This window comes from Acipenser ruthenus, chromosome 11 (genome assembly GCF_902713425.1).
Source record: "Acipenser ruthenus chromosome 11, fAciRut3.2 maternal haplotype, whole genome shotgun sequence".
NCBI lineage: Eukaryota > Metazoa > Chordata > Actinopteri > Acipenseriformes > Acipenseridae > Acipenser > Acipenser ruthenus.
Genome location: NC_081199.1, coordinates 22414613 through 22437035, shown reverse-complemented (window position 1 = coordinate 22437035; position 22423 = coordinate 22414613). Strand labels below are relative to the sequence as shown.

Genomic DNA, 22423 nt, shown 5'->3' with positions numbered 1-22423 from the left:
CCACAGTTATCTTAACTGATGTATTCTTTTTTAGATTTAGTTTGTATATCATTTTCTGTTTCAGTCAACAACTATGTCAAATACAGTGCCTTGCGAAAGTATTCGGCCCCCTTGAACTTTGCGACCTTTTGCCACATTTCAGGCTTCAAACATAAAGATATGAAACTGTAATTTTTTGTGAAGAATCAACAACAAGTGGGACACAATCATGAAGTGGAACGAAATTTATTGGATATTTCAAACTTTTTTAACAAATAAAAAACTGAAAAATTGGGCGTGCAAAATTATTCAGCCCCTTTACTTTCAGTGCAGCAAACTCTCTCCAGAAGTTCAGTGAGGATCTCTGAATGATCCAATGTTGACCTAAATGACTAATGATGATAAATAGAATCCACCTGTGTGTAATCAAGTCTCCGTATAAATGCACCTGCACTGTGATAGTCTCAGAGGTCCGTTTAAAGCGCAGAGAGCATCATGAAGAACAAGGAACACACCAGGCAGGTCCGAGATACTGTTGTGGAGAAGTTTAAAGCCGGATTTGGATACAAAAAGATTTCCCAAGCTTTAAACATCCCAAGGAGCACTGTGCAAGTGATAATATTGAAATGGAAGGAGTATCAGACCACTGCAAATCTACCAAGACCTGGCCGTCCCTCTAAACTTTCAGCTCATACAAGGAGAAGACTGATCAGAGATGCAGCCAAGAGGCCCATGATCACTCTGGATGAACTGCAGAGATCTACAGCTGAGGTGGGAGACTCTGTCCATAGGACAACAATCAGTCGTATAATGCACAAATCTGGCCTTTATGGAAGAGTGGCAAGAAGAAAGCCATTTCTTAAAGATATCCATAAAAAGTGTCGTTTACAGTTTGCCACAAGCCACCTGGGAGACACACCAAACATGTGGAAGAAGGTGCTCTGGTCAGATGAAACCAAAATCGAACTTTTTGGCAACAATGCAAAACGTTATGTTTGGCGTAAAAGCAACACAGCTCATCACCCTGAACACACCATCCCCACTGTCAAACATGGTGGTGGCAGCATCATGGTTTGGGCCTGCTTTTCTTCAGCAGGGACAGGGAAGATGGTTAAAATTGATGGGAAGATGGATGGAGCCAAATACAGGACCATTCTGGAAGAAAACCTGATGGAGTCTGCAAAAGACCTGAGACTGGGACGGAGATTTGTCTTCCAACAAGACAATGATCCAAAACATAAAGCAAAATCTACAATGGAATGGTTCACAAATAAACATATCCAGGTGTTAGAATGGCCAAGTCAAAGTCCAGACCTGAATCCAATCGAGAATCTGTGGAAAGAACTGAAAACTGCTGTTCACAAATGCTCTCCATCCAACCTCACTGAGCTCGAGCTGTTTTGCAAGGAGGAATGGGCAAAAATTTCAGTCTCTCGATGTGCAAAACTGATAGAGACATACCCCAAGCGACTTACAGCTGTAATCGCAGCAAAAGGTGGCGCTACAAAGTATTAACTTAAGGGGGCTGAATAATTTTGCACGCCCAATTTTTCAGTTTTTTATTTGTTAAAAAAGTTTGAAATATCCAATAAATTTCGTTCCACTTCATGATTGTGTCCCACTTGTTGTTGATTCTTCACAAAAAATTACAGTTTCATATCTTTATGTTTGAAGCCTGAAATGTGGCAAAAGGTCGCAAAGTTCAAGGGGGCCGAATACTTTCGCAAGGCACTGTATGTTAAACTCCCCCTCTAACCTCAATAAAGCTCCAGAGAGTAACCAATAACCAGAACCCCTGTAAGAAATATACATTTGCTCGATGTCTTTCTTACTCATGTATTTCCTTCATCCACTAGGGCAGAGTATTGCAGGAAGACAGGTAATGGTTACATTGCTGTACTTGGAGAGAATACCTGCTGGAGGTTTGCACAGAGGCAGCAGGGGTGCTTTAAAACTTTAAAAAGGTCACTGCGATGTTATGACTGAAACAGATATATATATATATATATATATATATATATATATATATATATATATATATATATAGTCACCTCCAAAATTATTGGCACCCTTGATAAAGATGAGCAAAAAAGACTATATAAAATAAATAATACCAGTACTGAGCTATATTGTAATTTTCCAACATGTGGAATATATTTGACTTTATTAATGGCTCAATGGAATCAACCAATATTACACATTTCTCAAATTATAAATTTATTTCCAAAAAAATTGAAGTGTCACAATTATTGGCACCCTTGTTTTCAGTACATTGTGCACCCTCCCCTTGCAAGGATAATGGCACTGAGTTTTTTTCTATAATGTTTAATGAGATTGGAGAACACATTGGGAGGGATCGTAGACCATTCCTCCATACAGAATCTTTCCAGATCCTTCATATCCTTCGGTCTGCGCTTATGGACTGCCCTCTTCAATTGAAACCACAGGTTTTCAATGGGGTTCAAGTCCGGAGACTGAGATGGCCATTGCAAAATGTTGATTTTGTGGTCAATTAACCATTTCTTTGTGGATTTTGATGTGTGCTTGGGGTCATTGTCTTGCAGGAAGATCCACAAGTTTCAGCATCCTGGCAGAGGCAACCAGGTTTTTGGTTAAAATGTCCTGGTACTGGGTAGAGTTCATGATGCCGTTGACCTTAACAAGGGCACAAGGACCAGGGGAAGCAAAACAGCCCCACAACATCAAGATCCACCACCATATTTTACAGTAGGTATGAGGTTCTTTTCTGCACACACATCCTTCTTTCAACGCCAAACCCACTGCTGGTGTGCGTGGCCAAAGAGCTCTATTTTCGTCTCATCTGACCATAGCACCCGGTTCCAATCGCAGTGCCATTGCCGTTTAGCAAACTCCAGGCGCTTACGTTTGTTGGTTGCTCTCAATAAAGGCTTTTTTCTGGCAACCCTTCCAAATAGCCTATTGGCATGGAAGTGGCGTCAATTGTAGATTTGGAGACTTGGTGACCCCAAGATGCAACCAAGTTCTGTAATTCTCCAACTGTGGCCCTATTTCCCTTTGCCTCCTGAACCATCTGCCTCACTGTGCGTGGGGGCAAGATACACTTGCGTCCTCTACCAGGCAAGTTTACCACTGTTCCAGTAGTTTTGAACTTCTTAATTATTGCCCTAATAGTGGTAAGTGGTATATTTAGTTTTTAGCTATTGTTTTGTACCCATTGCCTGATTTATGAAGGTCAGCAACCATTTGTATCTTTTCATTTGTGAGTTCTTTTCCTTTCCCCATGGTGATGGATGACAAAAGGATTTCATATGTGTGTTACTTCATTTTTATACCCCAGTGAAACAGGAAGCCATGGAAGGCCACAATACAGTTCCTTAAGACTGAGATGAACTTAAAGAAGTTGAATGTTAATGCAGATTATTTTTTTTTTTAAATATAGCTAATTACCTGTGTTGTTTATTTTATACTGGCTTTTTTGCTCGCTCATCTTTATCAAGGGTGCCAATAATTTTGGAGGTGACTGTGTGTGTATATATATATATATATATATATATATATATATATATATATATATATATATATATATATATATATATATATATATACATATCAATAATCTTTTTTATCTTTTTTTAATGAATTCTTTGTTTAATTTATTTATATACAATTGCAGATATCAATAATACAATTACTAATACATAGCACAATATGTTTTAAATAAGTCTAATAATAGTATATAGGTTAATTTAGTACTGAATTTTGATGCTGAAAGTTGATATAGATATAGAGAAAGATATAGCTATATATCATTTTGTCAGTAACACTTTAAAATAAGTGTTTGCTCATGTTTATTTCATGTGTATTGGGAAATGTTATGAAGTCACGAAAAGTATGTCATGAATGCTTGTAACTTGAACTCAATAGGAATTTCATTTGAAATCAGTAGGACATCGTGTAGTTACATTGGAATTACAGACACATTTTAAAGTGTTACCATTTTGTCAGTAATTTATAAACAATACAGATAATATACATTTTACAAATTGGTAAATAATTTTAATTGTTAATCTGCATTTATTAATTATATTTATTTAAAAAAAAACATGAAAAATGCCAGTCTTCTATCAGCTCCTAAAACAAATCACGGATGAAAAAACAAGTGATGGACGCACCTTCTTATGAATTCCAATGGACTACCAGTAATTTCTGCAGTGTTCCACCTGAATTCATTTTTATTTATCTATCTTCATGACAACAAAAATCATTACAACATACCATTTGTTATGCAGGTGTTAGTCCAATGCAATCCAGTGAAACTCGTGTGGATTTGAGGCCATTATTTAAGTGTTACCCAATGAACAAAACCAATGGTTTAACTCTGTTTGTTCATATATTATTTGAAGCATTCACGATTTACAGTAGGCAAGGCCGTAGCCAGCTATGAGGCACCCGAGGCACGGGGCTCGTTTAAAATCATGCTAGTCATTATTTATTTAGGCTTTTACACGTTGCTTTGCTGCAAATAAAAACGCATTTCATGACTCGTTGTGTGCGCACATTAATTACAAAGTCCTGCTGAATAAATAAAAATCGAAATAAATAAAAATAAATAAATAAAAAACAAAATACATAAAAATCGAAATACATTACATACATAGAAACATTTATTTATTTCGATAATTATTTATGTATTTGTTTATTTATTTCGATTTATTTATTTATTTCTATATTTATTTATTTATTTATTTATTTATGTATTTATTGATTTCGATTTATTTATTTATTTGTTTGTTTATTTTTGACACAAATTATTTTCCATAGAGTAGGCCTTCCTCTCTTCAAATTAGAATATCATCAGGCATGGAGTACAATAGCCTATACTTTCTTTGAATAATCAAAGTCATTTATGAAGGCTGTTATATCTGAAACTAACAACACGGTGTAAAAGGACCAATGCAACCTAGACCACAAAACGCTATTTAGATTATCATGCTGTCAATCGATCTAACCCTTTACGCAGTATTTATGATTTAATTTCATATGATAAATATAAATATAGAGTTATTTTTAAAATATAAAATAAATATCATGACATTATCTCAGCTGTCTATATTAAGCCCTCAATTGTGCTGAACTGAGATATGCTGAATAAACTAAAATTCAATGACAAACGTTTCCCACAAGAAGGAAGAAATGGAAAAGTCCAAACATATGTCATGTTAGTTTCTTTTAGTATTTCTAAATTCTCAGCTGTCGACTTTGATTCAAGAGGCATCAAGCCTTATAAAACGTTATGGTCTAATTAATTCTGACTGAGTATTTATCTTCCCAATGCTAAAACTATTATAAAGTCATTCGAAATGGAGCAAAAGTGTATACAACTTTAGTCAGATTTAAAATCCCTTTGATTACATTTTTGGAACCCGACTTAGTTAAACAAACAAAACCTTATGGAAAAATACAGGATTGCTCGTTTCCAGCACTTGATTGGCATTGAAAATATATCCCTTTTTCAAACTGACCCCCTCCTGAATCTTGCCCTAATGTAATATTACATTTCTCGGTATCTATAAGTTTCTTCGCCCCTTTGTTATTTTTATATGGTAAGCATTTGGCCAACACAGTTAAATATGTTTGCATGCTAACCGACATTATTGTTCTGAGTGACTGTTAAGGCAAGTTTAGATTTCATCGACTGTACTCCACTGGGTTTAATCAACCAGCCTGGATCGCGTGAGCAACATTTATTTCAGACTCCAAGCTCACTTGCTGTGGGTCAACGCTTGGTTTGGTAACAAGCTGTGGCTACGCTTTTTACAAATAATTACATAAACGAAGAATCATCTCTTTACGCCGGTAAATATACATAACACCGATTTTTTTAATTGTTTGGGATTCTCAAACTATTTCTAATACATGTCTATATTTTAGAAATGTAAATTGGTAAGTAAATAGGTCTAATTCTCAAACACCTGTTTAACATCAGTAAAAACAACACATGATGAATGAAATGTGTTAAAAGGCCGTTCGTATAAAAAGTTTTCCTTAGCAAAGGTTTGAGAATTGAACCCATTGTAAAGAAATCTATAGATAGTTACACGTGTAATGAACGGGAAGTATGCATTATGTAAACGTGTCTTACCAGCACATAGGCCACCTAAACACATGTAGCCTTAAAGCATCTTACTCGTGTCTGAAATGTATTCACCAAACATAAACAAAAATCTTTTACTGTTCTGTGCTCCCAATGTCCTTCCAAAATGAGTTCCTATAATACTATGCTGAATGGGTGAAGGTATAAATGTAATCTGATGTTAGTTTGTACATTTTTTGAAATATAATTAGATGTAGGCACTATTTATAAATAGATGTTAGAAAATGTAATGCCATTGATTTCCAGCCACACATTCTACAATAGGAACCGAAATAGTGTTTAATATCAGCACTCTTAAAAACAACAAAGAGCAATTGGCCTATAATAAATATGAACTTTATTCATGAAACACGAACATAATACATAACTCATTCAGATCTGTAAACTAATGATCAATTAGTGAAATGTATTACATCATAAATACACTAAACAAACTACGTATTTTAAAAAAAAACTATTGTGACATATTTAAATATTTTAACATTAATTTGATCATTGAAGTGCAAAACCGCAATGTATTGAATTATAAAACTGAACGCAACATTACAATTTAAATAACTAAGAATGAATAGGATGTGTGTGTGTAAAATGAACACAAAGAGAAACAATGAATTCAGTATATAGTAAATGCAAAACAAAAAAAAACCACATAAGAAACGAATTTAAATATAAAATAAATAAACTAGCATGTAGAGCAGTTTGGTGCTGGTGAGAAGCGAGCAGCTGGTTCGCAGCAGTGACGTCATCGTGTACCCCTCGGCAAAAAGATTCACCATCTTGTTGCTGTCCATAATTCGACCCCTAATCCCACTTTACCCAAGAAAGGCGTGCTGTCAGATCTACATTTAAACAGGAAAACAAAAACAAGACCAACAGGATGATTTAAATACATTTTAATGAGCATTTAACAAGCCAAGCCATTCAAGTCTTCCTTAAGAAGCAAATTAATTCATTAAACCTACCCATGACTGAAGTACAATAAGGGAAATTGGTTAACCAAAGAAATCAATGGACTATTGATGCCACTGAAACCACTTGGGTTTTATGGGGACTTTCGTCGACAAGAGACAATGTTTGGCAGCTGGGCTATTAAGCACACAAGAAACGCGAACAAAACAAATTGTTTAATGGCCTATCCTGATTGCTGTTTAAACTATTTGATCGAAATGTAATGTCACGTACATGTTGTATTTGGAATTATTCATGTATTATTCCCTGTTTAAAGTTGATTTGATTTCCATGTAGCGACTCGCCTCTTAAGAGCTGATTCAACATCCTTTTAATTAAAATGTGTAAAGCCTTGAATATACAATAGAAAAAGTATTCAGCCAACAGAGTAAGAGTATTAGGTTAACTCCAGTTTTCAGGTGATGTTTTTGTTTTTCGTGCTCGTCATTTCTAAACCAAAACAAGATTATTGTAGCGTAGTAATGCAATGACTTCCATGACCATTATTATTAGGTCTATTTTAATGATCTCCAAATACAATCGCCTTATAACTTGTAAATCCATTTGGCTCTTATTAAACGTAGGCTAGATCATTTTTATATAAACAATAGGGGAAATCATCAAGGGGATCTATAATATGTATAATCATATTTATTTTATATTTACTGTTTAGATAATTAAATATACCCATTTTCTCAAAATAGATCAGAATATAGGTCTTCCTCTTTTACAACATAACAACTTTTACTTTATAACAATCTCACTGTAGTTTTTCTTTCTAAATAAATGCGTTACCTCTTTCAATATAAAAAGTGTCCAAATGCTTAAATGTCAATAATAATATCAGAAATTACAATTAACATCGTACCTGGAGTTTTGATATGGAATAAACGAGTGTGGTCATTTAATTTAAATAAATATTGAATGGCATCCAATACCCCCTAACCTAAATAAACCGAATCTATATGTTGTGTGTTTATTTACATGTCATAAAATTCAAACCTGACCAAGACACGACTTTTGTATGTTATGTATGCATTTGAGTATTAAACCAATGCATTTATACAGATTCACCAAAGCAAAAATGATCTAAGATACATATTAGATAGTAAGGTGTGTATTATATACTGAACAAGTGAAGAGTTCATGTTAGGAATGAATGGAGTCTGCATTGAAATAATATTATGCCACTTAAAGGTACAACCAACTACAACAGAACTGCTATAATAATAACTACTTTATTTCACACAATCTGGTTAATGTTTAAATGAATGGCTACTATATATTTTCAGGGTATACATAGGCTATTGATTTAAAAAGCGGCTTACCACTAGTATTCCAGATTGCGTTGGTCTGGTTTTTATAGCCGTTTTTCATGCATTCGTCCACGTAAGACTTGGGGTCGCAACCCGACAGCAAGATTTCCCTAAGCAGTGCAATATAAGCAATAGCCAGTCTCAAAGTGTCAATTTTGGAAAGTCGCTTCTCATAAGGAAATGTAGGCACATAGGACCGGAGCTCCTCGAAAGCACAATTAATGCTCAGCATTCGTTTCCTTTCCCTGATGTTGGCGGCGTGTCGCTGGACCTTGTAGGGATAGTTCGGTACCACTCCACGCTGTATCCTATTGTTGAGTTCGTGAGCCTCGTCCGCCGCTAAGGAGCTGTCCAGTTCAGCACCTTCTAACTGCAGGGTTTGCGAATCTAGATCAGTGAGCTGGGCGTCGGGGAACATCGACTGGCACGCAAAGGATGACCATGGGGACAACTGTCCGGTAAAGGAGTGGCAGTCCAAGAGTATATTGTCTAATTGAGGCTGGAACTGGAAGTTTGGGTCCATTTGCCCCCAAAAGGCAAAGTCTGATGTAGGTTCTTGGTCAAAGTCAAAAAACATCTCTTCCATTTTATCCTAATAGAATTTATATGGATGTTTTACTAATTAAAAAACATAAGAAATAAGATAAAACGTGCGTTGGTAAATCTGTCAATTATCTTAATATTAACCTGTTTGAAAAGCGATGTATTTATTTTAGTCTTAAATTTCAGACAGGCTTCAGTTAGGGTCTTCAAATCGCACTCAGTCAAAGTCGTGTGCCAAGTGATTGAAGCGAATAAATGTTGAAGGTTAAATAGTTTGAGATCTCCTAGTGGGATCCTTATCCCTATTCTTCTACCGTCAAAGAACCTAATTAGAGCACATGGCTATTTTCTAATTGATCAGAATTGTCTTAGAAAAGACGGGGATGAATGCACTGAAAGGACCGTGGATTCTCAATTGACCAGCTTCATAAAGGAGTATGCGACCAATTATAAAGTTCTAAGTTGTATCCTATCAACATCAGCCAGTAGCCACATTTGCGAGGAAATTGATGGAAGGTTTTGGCGTGAATGCTCTTTTTTTTCAATTCGGAATTTCAATAGCCACGCGTCCTGGCTTATTGCTAGACGTAGGGTTCATTGAGCTGTCTCTTGAAAGTCTTAATTAAAACTCAAGCGACATAATATAAATAAATAAATAAATAAAAACCCTGTCAGAAACATATGATAGTATCTTTCTTTATAGAACGTTGGGTGCATATATCGTGATTATGTTAATCTTTCAAACGTAATTAACGTTTCATTATTATTAATACTATTAATGTTATCAATTACTGTTTACATATAAACAAATATATCATCTTATACATTAACAGTTAATCAGTTAGATTAAGCACAAATTATACTGCAAAAAACGACAACAAAAAAAAAACAATCATGATGAATGCAAGATATTTTAAGTTTTGTAAATTCATTATGTGAGTTTTGCATTACTGTTAATGTTATCTACTGTGTGTAGACCTGCAAACTGGCAACTCTATAAATCGATGAATCTATAAAATGCAGCCTACACTAGATGGAGTATCTACTGCAAGTAATAATATAATGTTAAATGTTTAGTTCACAAAACATCCTGTATTCTGCAATTATGTGTCTACTATGTTCAAATCTTCTTAAATCAACATGTAACTCCTGATTTTAGCATTTTTTTCCAGAATAGTTATAACACAAATTAATATGTTGGGTTGATTAGTTTTTATACAAACCAGTGGTCCAATTCTTGCAAAACGTCTTAGGAACTCCAATTTGAGCTTTTAAACTATAAAAAACCAAAAAATAACAAGGCACGTTTCATAAAGATATTTCAATTTCAATTAATCTCTCTTTTAAAAAGAAAAAAAAACGTGTTGTAAATTTCACTTAATTATAAAGACATTGATAAACATTAGTACAGTACCAGCAACAATTTTATTTCAATACAATATGAAACACATTTAAACCATTGCATAATTAGACAAACATTTCAGATACACATTTGATCTTAAATAGGTTTGCCAGAATATAATTGCAAGCCTTGCTTACCCCCCATGCACTTTCCCAATTTACAGTACAGACAGTTACATCACATACAACTTTCCCTTTCAAAAATAGGAAACACTATTTTGTTTTATGTACTTTCCTGTACCACTATATTGCTGTATTCATTAGAAAATACCATTATTATTATTGCATTTTTAGTCAGCAAAGAACTTTTATTTATTTTGTCAATGTGTCTACATTACCTTAAATTAGGTTTAGAGGATTCATTTGAGTAGTGTAAATTCACTGTACCAACCTTTAAATCTAGGAGGTACTGTTGTCTGATAGTTAGAGCTTCTAAAACACAGGACCCAGGATATTGGTTACCCACTCCCATTTCTGCAAAATAACGAGCGTCTGACTTTTGCTAAAATGTTGCACTCTGAGAAGTGCAAAAAATAGGTCTTTCTATAGACCAAGACTAAAAAGTATGATCTATTCATGAAAGTGCCCTATTCACACTCTCTTAGGTTTACAGTGCTTTGAAAAATGAGAATAAGCCGATAAACCTCAAACAGTTGATTTATTTAATCGAAGGGGGATTTAAAAGAAGAGTCCTTAACAGAACATTCCCTAAACACAGTCCTATTATTATTATTATTTATCTCTTAGCAGACGCCCTTATCCAGGGCGACTTACAATTGTTACAAGGTTTCACATTATACAGATATCACATTATTTTTACATACAATTACCCATTTATACAGTTGGGTTTTTACTGGAGCAATCTAGGTAAAGTACCTTGCTCAAGGGTACAACAGCAGTGTCCCCCACTGGGGATTGAACCCACAACCCTCCGGTCAAGAGTCCAGAGCCCTAACCACTACTCCACACTGCTGCCCATTGTGCTGCTGCAGTCCTAGTTGTATGTTTCTGTGTCTTTCGCTTTCTTTAATGGTGGTTTTAAAGATATATGAAAATATTCCCTCAGTTTCTTAAGAACCTGTCAAGATTTTAAGAACAGGCCTACTAAACTTAATGTAACAGAAACAACTCCCACTTCTACCTCTTTCCCTCTTGGGTGCAATTTGCCAATATACTGCACAGGCTTTGAAAACTAAATCTGAGAACACAATGGAAATGTGAATGTTAAAAACCTTTCTAGGTAAATATTTTAAATGAGGCTTGATTTACATACAGTTTAGAAACTCCACATTCTCTCAATTTTCGTGAGAATAGTAGTACACACATATCACACACTGTTCGGGCAAAGTGATTAAAAAATAAAGTTTTCCTTACATGGCAACAAGCTTGAAAGCAGTACCATATGTTCATGAGACTTCAGCAGTGAAGATCCCGTTTGTACTACAGTACTGTATAACTAAAGGTTCTACCAAATGCTTTTTTATTAACTGAGATCTGCTGAAAGTATCCCTAACAAGCTTCTTTGACCAATTAGAAAAAAATAAGCATACAAAGTATTTGAGACCTTTTCATTGAGTATGTTTTTTTCTTTTAAAGTGACACCATTTATGAAATGTTTTAAATTACTGCTACTTGCAGACGGCCCTTAAAATGATAAAGCTTTATAATTTAGCTGTTTTTCAAGCAAGGTTATAAAAAGGACTGAAGCATACTACATATTTTTTAAAAAAGAAAAAAAGCAGCCCATTGCAAAAAAATACATGCATAAATAAATAACCAAGCTCTTTGCAAAACTATTTTTTATACTTTGCACCTTTGATATTTTCCTATTTGGTGATTGGATAGTTGATTGCTTTAAGATTAGACTTTTCAGTCCCTTAGCAGTAAGATTAGGGAGTGGTTAACATGTAGAAAACAGAAAGTAGTGATTAGAGGAGAAACTTCAAAATGGAGCGAGGTAATCAGTGGAGTACCACAGGGATCAGTATTAGGTCCTCTGCTATTCCTAAGCTACATTAATGACTTAGATTCTGGTATAATAAGCAAACTTGTTAAATTTGCAGACAACACAAAAAATAGGAGGAGTGGCAAACACTGTTGCAGCAGCAAAGGTAATTCAAAATGATCTAGATAGCATTCAGAATTGGGCAGACACATGGCAAATGACATTTAATAAAGAAAAGTGTAAGGTACTGCACGCAGGCAATAAAAATGTGCATTATAAAGATCATATGGGAGATACTGAAATTGAAAAAGGAATCTATGAAAAAGACCTAGGAGTTTATGTTGACTCAGAAATGTCTTCATCTAGACAATGAGGGGAAGCTATAAAAAAGGCCAACAAGATGCTTGGATATATAGTGAAAAGTGTTGCATTTAAATCAAGGGAAGTAATGTTAAAACTTTATAATGTATTAGTAAGACCTCATCTAGAATATTGTGTTCAGTTCTGGTCACCTTGCTACAAAAAGGATATTGCTTTTCTAGAAAGAGTGCAAAGAAGAGCGACCAGAATTATTCCAGGTTTAAAAGGCATGTCATATGAAGACCGGCTAAAAGAATTGAATCGATTCAGTCTTGAACAAAGAAGACTCTGTGACGGTGATCTGATTCAAGCATTCAAAATTCTAAAAGGTATTGACAATGTCGACCCAAGGGACTTTTTCGACCTGAAAAAAGATACAAGGACCAGGGGTCACCAATGGAGATTAGATAAAGGGGCATTCAGAACAGAAAATAGGAGGCACTTTTTTTACACAGAGAATTGTGAGGGTCTGGAACCAACTCCCCTGTAATGTTGTTGAAGCTGACACCCTGGGATCCTTCAAGAAGCTGATTGATGACATTCTGGTTTCAATAAGCTACTAACCAAATGAGCAAGATGGGCCAAATGGCCTCCTCTCATTTTTAAACTTTCTTATGTTCTTATGTTCTTATAAGAGACAATGCATGTTATATTAGTCTTAAGTCGCATAATAATTAGGTTGTTTGAATTTTGAAGGAGAATTTCACTCTCTGAAAGAAAACTACCCAAATTGTCAGAAAGGTACTACCAAAATAGTGTGACAAAAAGGTGAGACTTATTTTTATTTTTGTATGTAAACTAAGCCAGTGTTGACTAATGAAGTCAATTTGTCCACATGATTATTTACCTTTTTTCTATTAGTATTACTGTTCACGATGACTGAGGGCAAAGGAAGAGAGAGGTTTGATTGCGGAATCATTTAGCACTTTTGACAACAAGTTTTAAAAAGTGTTACTGACAATGCCAGTCATATATATATATATATATATATATATATATATATATATATATATATATATATATATTGTAAGACAGCAGGGAGGGGGTTAAATCCTCCCTGCAGAAAACATGTGCGTAGGCACATTTGTTTAGTTTAATTGTCTATTGTTTAATTGTTTAATTTTCAGTTGTTAATTATTTGTGTTAATTATCCCCTGCACCTGGTGGTAATTGTAAATTAGAACCCGGTGCAGGGTATTTAAGAGAGGCAGTCAGTCTGCTCAGGACTGCTGTGGAGAAGGAAGCAGAAGGCGTGTGCTCTGTTTCCAGGCAGTCACCCTTGTGAGTACGAAGTGGTTAGTGTGTGTTCTGTTTATGACAGGTAAATGGCTTAGCTGTCCTGCGGGATAGTCAGGGACCTGCCTGTTGTTTAGTTAGTGCTCCAAAGGAGCTAGGTGTTTGTTTTGGTTTTTGTTCATTTTGTGTTTGGTTTATTAAAAAAAATAGCGCGTAGCGCTGAAAACATCAATTTCCTGTGTCCTGGGTCTGTTTTAAAGGGGCAAAGAACCTTAGTGGGTGTGGTTCATTTACAATATATATATATATATATATATATATATATATATATATATATTGTAAACATGCAGAGAAACATCTTTCACATAACGTTGCCTGTTAGTATGTGACCTTTTTTGAGTGCCAGCCATCAGTCTCATTCTAAACTCCTACTGACACCCTATCCACGCTATCTAAATCGCCATCAATACTGTACATGTTTGTCATCGACTCCATTCACCATTATGGTTTCAAACCGCAATGATTGCATTAATATTAGAGTAGTTTGACTAATGTAATAGTTACCTCAATCTTTTCCTACATCAAGTAAGAAATCAACCAAAGATCTACAGCTCACATGATACATATAAAACTGGATAACTCCTATAATCACTATAGTCAGAGCAGATTTAGCTCAGATTGCTGTAACAATTGTCAACAAGGTAGTTCTGATAACAAGGACTGGGTGTTGAACAAGTTAACCTCTTTCCCCTATTTTGGATGAATTTTCTCAAAACAGGTCACACATGATTATATTAGTAGTCCAAAAACATAAAAAGGTACCAAGTGGTTAATAATCTGTATTCATGAAAACATAAATCACAGTTCACTGATAGATTAAATAATTACACACAGGGGTAGATTCAATCTAAAACTAAGGCACTGTGTGTGTTCTGAATTGTGCGGCTTTACAACTTGTAGTCTCATTTACACAGCATCATACTATATCTAAATTCCTAAATATTATGGCTTAGACACAATTCTGTCTTATCTACTTCTTGTACACACAGTGGCAGTTCTTTGTCAATACAGCAGGGTGTTTTATTTATGTGGGTCTGGGTTGATCACAAAGCTGTGTTATTGATGTTTAATGGGTTACTGGTATTACAAAAACAAATACATTTAGTGGTCTTGCTTCTTTGGGTTTAAGGAAACACTGAAGCTCATTAATCGTTTCTAACAAATTGTAGTACAGTTCAAAGTGGTCCTATTTAAAAAAAGAAACTGCCTTGATTTTATACCAAACACCCCCCAACATTTATCATCCACACCTAGCCTTCTATAAGCGTTTCTGATTGCATTTGATTGAATAACAAACATTTTTAACCTTCCAGTTGCAGTGTGATTATTCTGGGTTTCTGAGGACTCTCTGTATGTGCATACATAGGTTATCTAAGCCAACCAACATTTCAGTTTCAAAGAGTTGGAAGAATTTCACACTCCTGATTTAATTAATGATATGGCCTTTTGATTTTCCAGGTCACTTTTCCAGTGCTATTTAATTTTCCAGATACGTTTGAAACATTTAAAAAAAAAAAACAACTTGGTGTACATTATTCTAACCAGTAAATAAGATAACCAGTCAGAACCTGTATTTTACAGGATGGCTTATTAGGCCCCTGGAAGCTGAATGGTTTTAGGAAAACTAAATGGTGTATTCTTATCATTTTGACAAAGAAAATAAGCCAGAATCCTGTTACTGTGCTACTGTCATTGGATGAAGATTATTAAATCTAAGTGAGATACAGAGAGAATTAAGGATATACATACAACATGGATAAGTGCTAACTTTATCAGAGGTATAGATACAATTTTAGTATTACTTATTATTTTATGATGGAGTGTGTGTAATTATGGAAGAATAACATTTCAGGTTACTGTATTCCCCGTTGTCCGTTTAATACTGATCAATAACAGTTAATAAACTGCACATCACTCTTGTACAGGGGGCATAATATTGTTGAATGACCAATCCTCATCATTATGTGAGTCAAGTATGAGGGGATATATGTAAAATGGGCATGTGGGTGCAGCAATGCAACAGGAGCGAGTGCAATCACAGCTGCGCTTCTGAATTATTTTAAATATGTGCGCTCTATTTATAGAAATCTTTAACACAACACCTGGTGAAATTGGTAGGCAAGTAAAATAATTTGGTAGGCAATACCTCCCTTTGCCTTCCGCTATGTCTGCCACAGAGCAACATTACTGTGGAGGAACAGATAAATAAAAATAAACAAAAATTCTGTCCTATACAGTTAACCATGGCAACAATTGTCAAAGTATAATTCATCATCTGAAGCTGCCTGCACTTTATTAGAAAAGTAAGCTGTCAGTACATCAGTCATGTACACATCTGGATAGTATTCCACCATTGAACATCCTGGTTTCATCTCCTTCTTATTCTAAACTACAAAGGGAAGCTGTGATCTATGACAGCGATCTAACGTTTCTCTCTTTTTGGTAGTATTGTATGACCTGAAAAAATGCAAAAGGAATGACAGGTTTTATATGCCATCTTTTAACTGCAGTAGCCAAGTTTCCAAACAATCAACCTTGCTGACTCATACTGTGATACACTGGGTCCAATTTATCATGAGCTTTATTCAAAAACGCATTTTAAACCATTTGTTGTATACAAGATTAGTTCTAAAAGTAACAGCATATCTGCTTGCAGTTGCAAATACAATATGTTAAATGTGTGCTTGCCTTTACTCATTACATTTATCTGCATCTTCTCACTGCTGTGTCAAGTGGCTGTGTGTTAGAAATCAGGAAGGTTTCATTGAAAAGTAAGCATTAGTTCCTGAAACCTGAGTTTACGCTCTGTCACTGTGATACAAACAACTTGTTTCATCTAATCCAGTTCCCTTTCCATGAATTCAGCTGATGTCAAGCCCTGAAAAAAAAAATATATCATTCACCAAGTTACATGGTTATCAGTGGTCCTGATCGTGCCATGTCAGAAGCAAAGTCTAGGCCTAATGTTTTGAATAGAAAAGGCTATGCAGACACATCGGGGCAGTTTACAAGCAAAAACTGAAAAGCGTGACAACAGATCTCCTGCACTTTTATGGTCATGACAGTTCTGTTTCCACGTTTACTTGAGAGTTTATTTTAAAGAGAGAATTTAGTCGTCCAAATGCAAACTACCTCATTAATAATAAAATAATGGGAGGGTTTATTTAAAAATCACCAAACGCGCTGAAAAGAGATGCTGCGAGATAAAGGATATCGTTCAAATAATGCACAGGGGTTTACATGAGGCTTTACGCGCTAGGCAGAGATGAAGAGGTTACCCCCCATCTGTCTAGAATGCAAAAGGCTTGCAGTTAAAACGGTTCATGCTGCCAAGAAGAAGAAAATAATAATAGTTATTACTATTATTGTTTAGAATGAGTTGTTCTAGAAATGGTAGAAGTATCATGTGTACAAAAACCGACAGCACTCACCAATTCCCATTACTGCTTTTCTTATGCTTCTTAGGCTACTGATGTCCTTTCACACACCCATATATATTAGTCTTAGCCAACTGCATAACTGTTAATGTGCTAAACAAAAGTAGTATGCGTTCAATAATCACAAATATGCGTTAATGTGGAACAAATATATTAAAAACAACTCATGTTGTGTTGGTTTCAAACACAGGTACTTTGTTGAAATATTAAAATTATGCAGAAAATGTGGAAACTTACACAAACGCTATTAATATAATAGATACATAATTTGTGTGTATTTGCTAATTAGTTATAAGGGTATATAAAATCATAGGCCTACTTACAACGTAGTTGCGACAAAAATGGATGGATGGAGAAGACGCAGACAAACACTGGCTAGATTAAGTCTTGTATGGGAAGAAATCCTTCAGTCCCATGCAATGGGTTTGCAGGAAAGGAATCGTATTGTGCGCAGAAATTCGGCGTGGAACGCAACCACTTCTTGGTGCTGTTGATCAGACGATGCTCCTGGGTCAGCAGCTACAGCAGCTACAGCGTTCAAAACAACTTTAATTTAAAGAAGAACAGTTGTGAATTGCTTCACAGCTTTTGTTTTACATGTGAATCCTAAGAATAATATGTGAAAAACAAAACATATCGCATATGCGCACACACTTAGCCCGACATGCGTAAAATGGCTTGATATCCCCAACTATTTGTTTTTTCACAAATTATCCTTAGGCTTCACATGTAAAACAGAAGCTGTGAAACAATTCACATTTGGCATCCTTTAAATTAAAGTTGGTTTGAGCGCTGTAGCTGCTGTGATTGAGGAGATAAAGCCATTTTACGCGTGTCAGGTAGGCTGTGTGCGTATATGCGGTATGTTATTGTTTTTCACAATTTATTTGTTTGATTCACATGTAAAGGAGAGCTTGTGAAACAATTCACAATTGGTGTTCTTCACATTGAAGTTGGTTTGGACGATCTAGCTACTGTGGTTGAGGAGATAAAGCCCTTTTACGCATGGATGAGGCTAAGTGTGCGTATGTGCGGTATGTTATTATTTTCCATAAATTATTCTTAGGATTCACATGTAAAACAGAGACTGTGAAACAATTCACAATTGGTCTCCTTTAAATTAAAGTTGGTTTGAGCACTCTAGCTTCTGTGGTTGGCGAGATACAGCCATTTTCATTCATGTCAGGTTAGCTTGAGTTGAATATCAAACGAATATCAAACGTCAAGCTAACTTTACCGAGGTAGCATATTTTAGTTTAAAAAAGTAAATGACGGCTGGCGCAGTTACCATATTGTATTGATGGGGCTGGTATTTCACAGGACGTCTGGAATGATGAGGATTCCAGCAAATGGTCCGATGACACTGCCACTGGCCGGTCACCCATTAACCGGTGCATTTCCGAAATTGGGACCTCGAGCTTTGACCGCAGAACTACAGGTGTTTTCTCTTCTGCAGGTACAGATATTTCAGTTTCTTGAATTTATCTCGTACCTGCAGGAGAGTTCTATTTATACCAAGTTCAACCAGAGCACCGGTAATACTGGTGAAAATGGTGGCATTTATTTGGCGAGTTCGATATATGGACTGTAGGTTTATTGTCTCTGTAGAATAGAATTGATTTCCTTGCCCATTGGTGGCCCCAGAGATGCGCAACTGTAACGATAGGGTAGATTTCTAATAGAGCTGTTGCTTTGAGGTGGGGGGATAGGTTCTGAATTTCGGGGGGCCACTCGCTAGAGAACCATTCAGATCTGAGGAATCCGCCGAATCCTGAGAGGGAAGCATCGGTAAAGAGGGCGAGATCGTGAGGAGCCGAAATTAAATCTTTATAAAATAAAGAAAGACCGTTCCAATGGGTGATTAATGTGGCCCAAATTTTGAAATATTTTCTTGGCTTTGGAAGATATGTCAGTGTAGGCATTGAGGTTTTCAACTGTGGTGGATAGGGCCAGAAGACAAGAAATAAAGGTCCTGCCCTGAGTTACAATGCAAATTGCATAGTTAAAATGACTGAGGAGGGATAGCAGGTCTGTTTTTTTTTATTGAAGTTGAAATTTGGAAATTGTTGATGAGAGAATGAATGCGGATAAATTTAGAGGAGGGTAGTGATTCCAAGAAATTCCAAGGAGTTAGAAGGGCCAACGGCTTTGTCTTCTGATAAAGGAACACCGACTGAAGAAAAGAGAGATTTCAAATTGTTAATTGCTTGAGCTGGAGGATCTAAAGGAGGAGATATTAGAAGAAAATCATCCATAAGATGGAGCAGGAAGGGAATGTTATAGGAACTGAGAAGGGTCCAGCACAGGGCTTCAGACAGAGAGTCAAATATCTTCGGGCGCTGCGGCAGCCGAAGGTGAGTTGAGTGGCGAAGTAGAATGTATCTTCCCCAGCGGATTCCAAACAAGTGACGAAGAGAAGGATGGATTGGCATAACTTTAAAGGCATCGGAAATGTCAGCTTTGGCTAGCCAGGAACCACAGCCAGCAATGTTGATGAATTGAACCACTTCAACTCCAGATGTAAAAATGCAACCCCTTCCCAGGTACCAGATTTTGAAAATAATAATAATAATGTTTTCAAAACTGTAATTGCTATAAAATGTTAACATATGATGAATAAAATACAAATTAATTACCTAAACTGTGTTTTTCATTAACCCTGTATGCTGCTGTGTACTACATACCCCTATTGAATATTGAGATAAAAAGTTTTTGTTTTTTTTTTGTTTTTTTTTAACAATGCAAACAAAAATGCTGCTAATAACAATAATAATCAGTAAACAGTAATGATCAAATAAAAATCAAACAACATCAAAACGTGACTTGCTCTGTGCCATTTATTGAAATGTTCAATACAACAGAACCCGAGGTTGCCTTCGCAACCACTGCACATTTTTCTTGTGTCTTTTCTTTTCTTTTCATTTTTGTAGCAGACCCTGCAACTTTGTTGCAGTCTCTGCTTCCCTTGTGTTGGCGGGATAGTCACAAATGCGTGTAAACAGCTACTTTGTGCAGGTATTGTGATGGATCTGGCTGCCACATTGCCTATACCCAGTGTTGTGTTTTGATAGTATTTCGTCACAGCACTGTCATTTCAAACCAAACAGCTTCCTGTTTGCAGCTGGCTTACCTGTAAAGTAGCTGCATGCTCTTTTGTTTGTACAGTTTGTACTGCTCTTGGCTCCACGTCCTCTTCATCATCATCGCTGAGTGATAAGTCAGCATCACTGTTGCTGGAATCAAAATCCTCCGAACCAACTTCACTCCCGTTGCTCATTATAGAAAGACCACGTACATTGCCATGATTAGCGATCGCTAAAAACTATATAAACTACAACTAAACATGTAAAACTAATAATAAAACAAAAAAATAATAATTTAAAACACTTGTAAAAGTTGAATGGCTTCCCGCAATATATCTGTCTTCTAAACGCCCACAGGTAGATTGGAATTGCTACATGACAAGCAACTGGATACAAATGTCACCTGACCCTCCCCTGACTTTCATTGCACATTCCACAGTACTAGCACTGCCTTAGAGAATGAAACCTGAAACGCTAGACTGAGAAACCAATCATAGAATCAAATGGGAAACTTGACGTACGCAGGTACGGTATGGTACTGTAAGTGGGTTTTCATTTGACGTACGTGCGTACGTCATGGTGTTGAAGTGGTTAGTGGCGTTAATGAACTTGATATAATGGAGAGAGAATTCGTCATGAGAAATGAGAGAGTTGATACTGCTAGTAGAAGATCCACGAGGTGCTGAGAGATCGATAATTAATTGCTTCTTGCCTGAAACTTTGCAAGTGGGGATGCCTATGGGATTGATATGGTATGAAGTGAAACGAGGTGCTGGGAATGGGACAATAATAAAGCCTTTATTCACTTTGGCTTCAATTAGAGAGCTGGTTATCTGGGGTTCGGCAGTAGCAGAATGGAGGTTTTCGCAGATGAAGGAGGATGAAGGTATTTTTGAAAGGCCAGTGGAAAAACCATTCAGAAGGCCATCGATGAGATACGATGTGAAGTGTTTGTCAGGGTGATGCTGGAGGGTGTGGGCAAGGGCTGGAACGATAACTGGAGTGAATACTGAAAGCATTGTTGAATATCATCTGGAAGCGTCGGGGCAGATGATTTTAGAATGGGCGTCACCACAGAAGCTGCAGATGTGAAGGTTTTTACACAATTTAGATGAACAGGAGCTGATGAATGGATAAGATTTGAATCAGAAAGGCTGGTACTGAGCAGAGGGGGAATGTTGCGTTGACCTATACGGAATGAGCTGGAGGCAACTCTCAGGCACAGGTGGGTGGAATGGGCTGTGGAGGCCCAAACTCTGTAGGTGTTTATGCGTAACCCGCTGAATATCCTGTTGAAGTGATCAGGATTTGGACAAGACCAGTCAGTCATGATGTTATCGGCAGTGAGGATTGGCACTGTTTTAGCAGAAAAGGATTTATAGTAACTATAAAACATTGTGTCTCCATATCTGACGGATAGCTCCACGATATAAAATAAATATTGATCGAGCTTCTGACGGTGATGAGGATAAGCAGAACATAGAACATCTCGGTAGACTGAAAATGCCAGTCTTTGTAGAACAGACCCAATAATGTCCCATATAGTACATCTACTTGAGCTACAATGTAATAAAACCCTGAATAGAGGGTAGTGTTGGACAATACCAAAAATTTGCAAGAGGGCACCAAGGCCACTAAACTTCAGTCAAGGTCAAAGTGTAGGATGTTGTGTTTTGATGTTTTTATTCTGTTTTCACATTTAAACCACAGGGATGAATAAATGAATAGCATAATAATCACACAGGAAAAAAATCAATGAAACACTATCCAAAAAAATACAATTCAGCAGGGTTCAAAATTGGGCACTACACTGAGAATTTGCTTTTTGTGTGGAGTTCATCATACAAGGTAAGTAATTAGTGTTTAGTAGAAAAATCCCCTGCGTTACACTGTAATGTGAATATACCGTATTTACCCCCATGATAATTTCAATTCCACTTAGTAGCATGCAATGCATAGGCACCAACTATGGGGGCGCC

At 36.2% G+C, this 22423-nt stretch overlaps 1 protein-coding gene across 1 annotated transcript; it reads right to left on the bottom strand.

Moving 5' to 3' along the window:
• Window positions 1-6438: 6438 nt before the first annotated feature.
• LOC131739452 (fer3-like protein) lies at window positions 6439-9521 on the bottom strand. The gene is made up of 2 exons (XM_059033455.1): window positions 8392-9521; window positions 6439-6954 (listed from the first exon to the last, which is right to left on the bottom strand). Exons 1-2 carry the CDS (start codon window positions 8963-8965, stop codon window positions 6917-6919), a joined length of 612 nt encoding a protein of 203 aa, XP_058889438.1. The 5' UTR covers window positions 8966-9521; the 3' UTR covers window positions 6439-6916.
• Window positions 9522-22423: the final 12902 nt, after the last annotated feature.

What these genes read in the sequence shown, in the direction of transcription:
- LOC131739452 (XM_059033455.1), bottom strand. Translation starts at nt 8,965, where the DNA reads ATGGAAGAGATGTTTTTTGACTTTGACCAAGAACCTACATCAGACTTT. An exon ending in CGCAATCTGGAATACTAGTG is followed by an intron (nt 6,955 to 8,391) that starts GTAAGCCGCTTT and finishes GTTTAAATGTAG; the next exon opens with ATCTGACAGCACGCCTTTCT.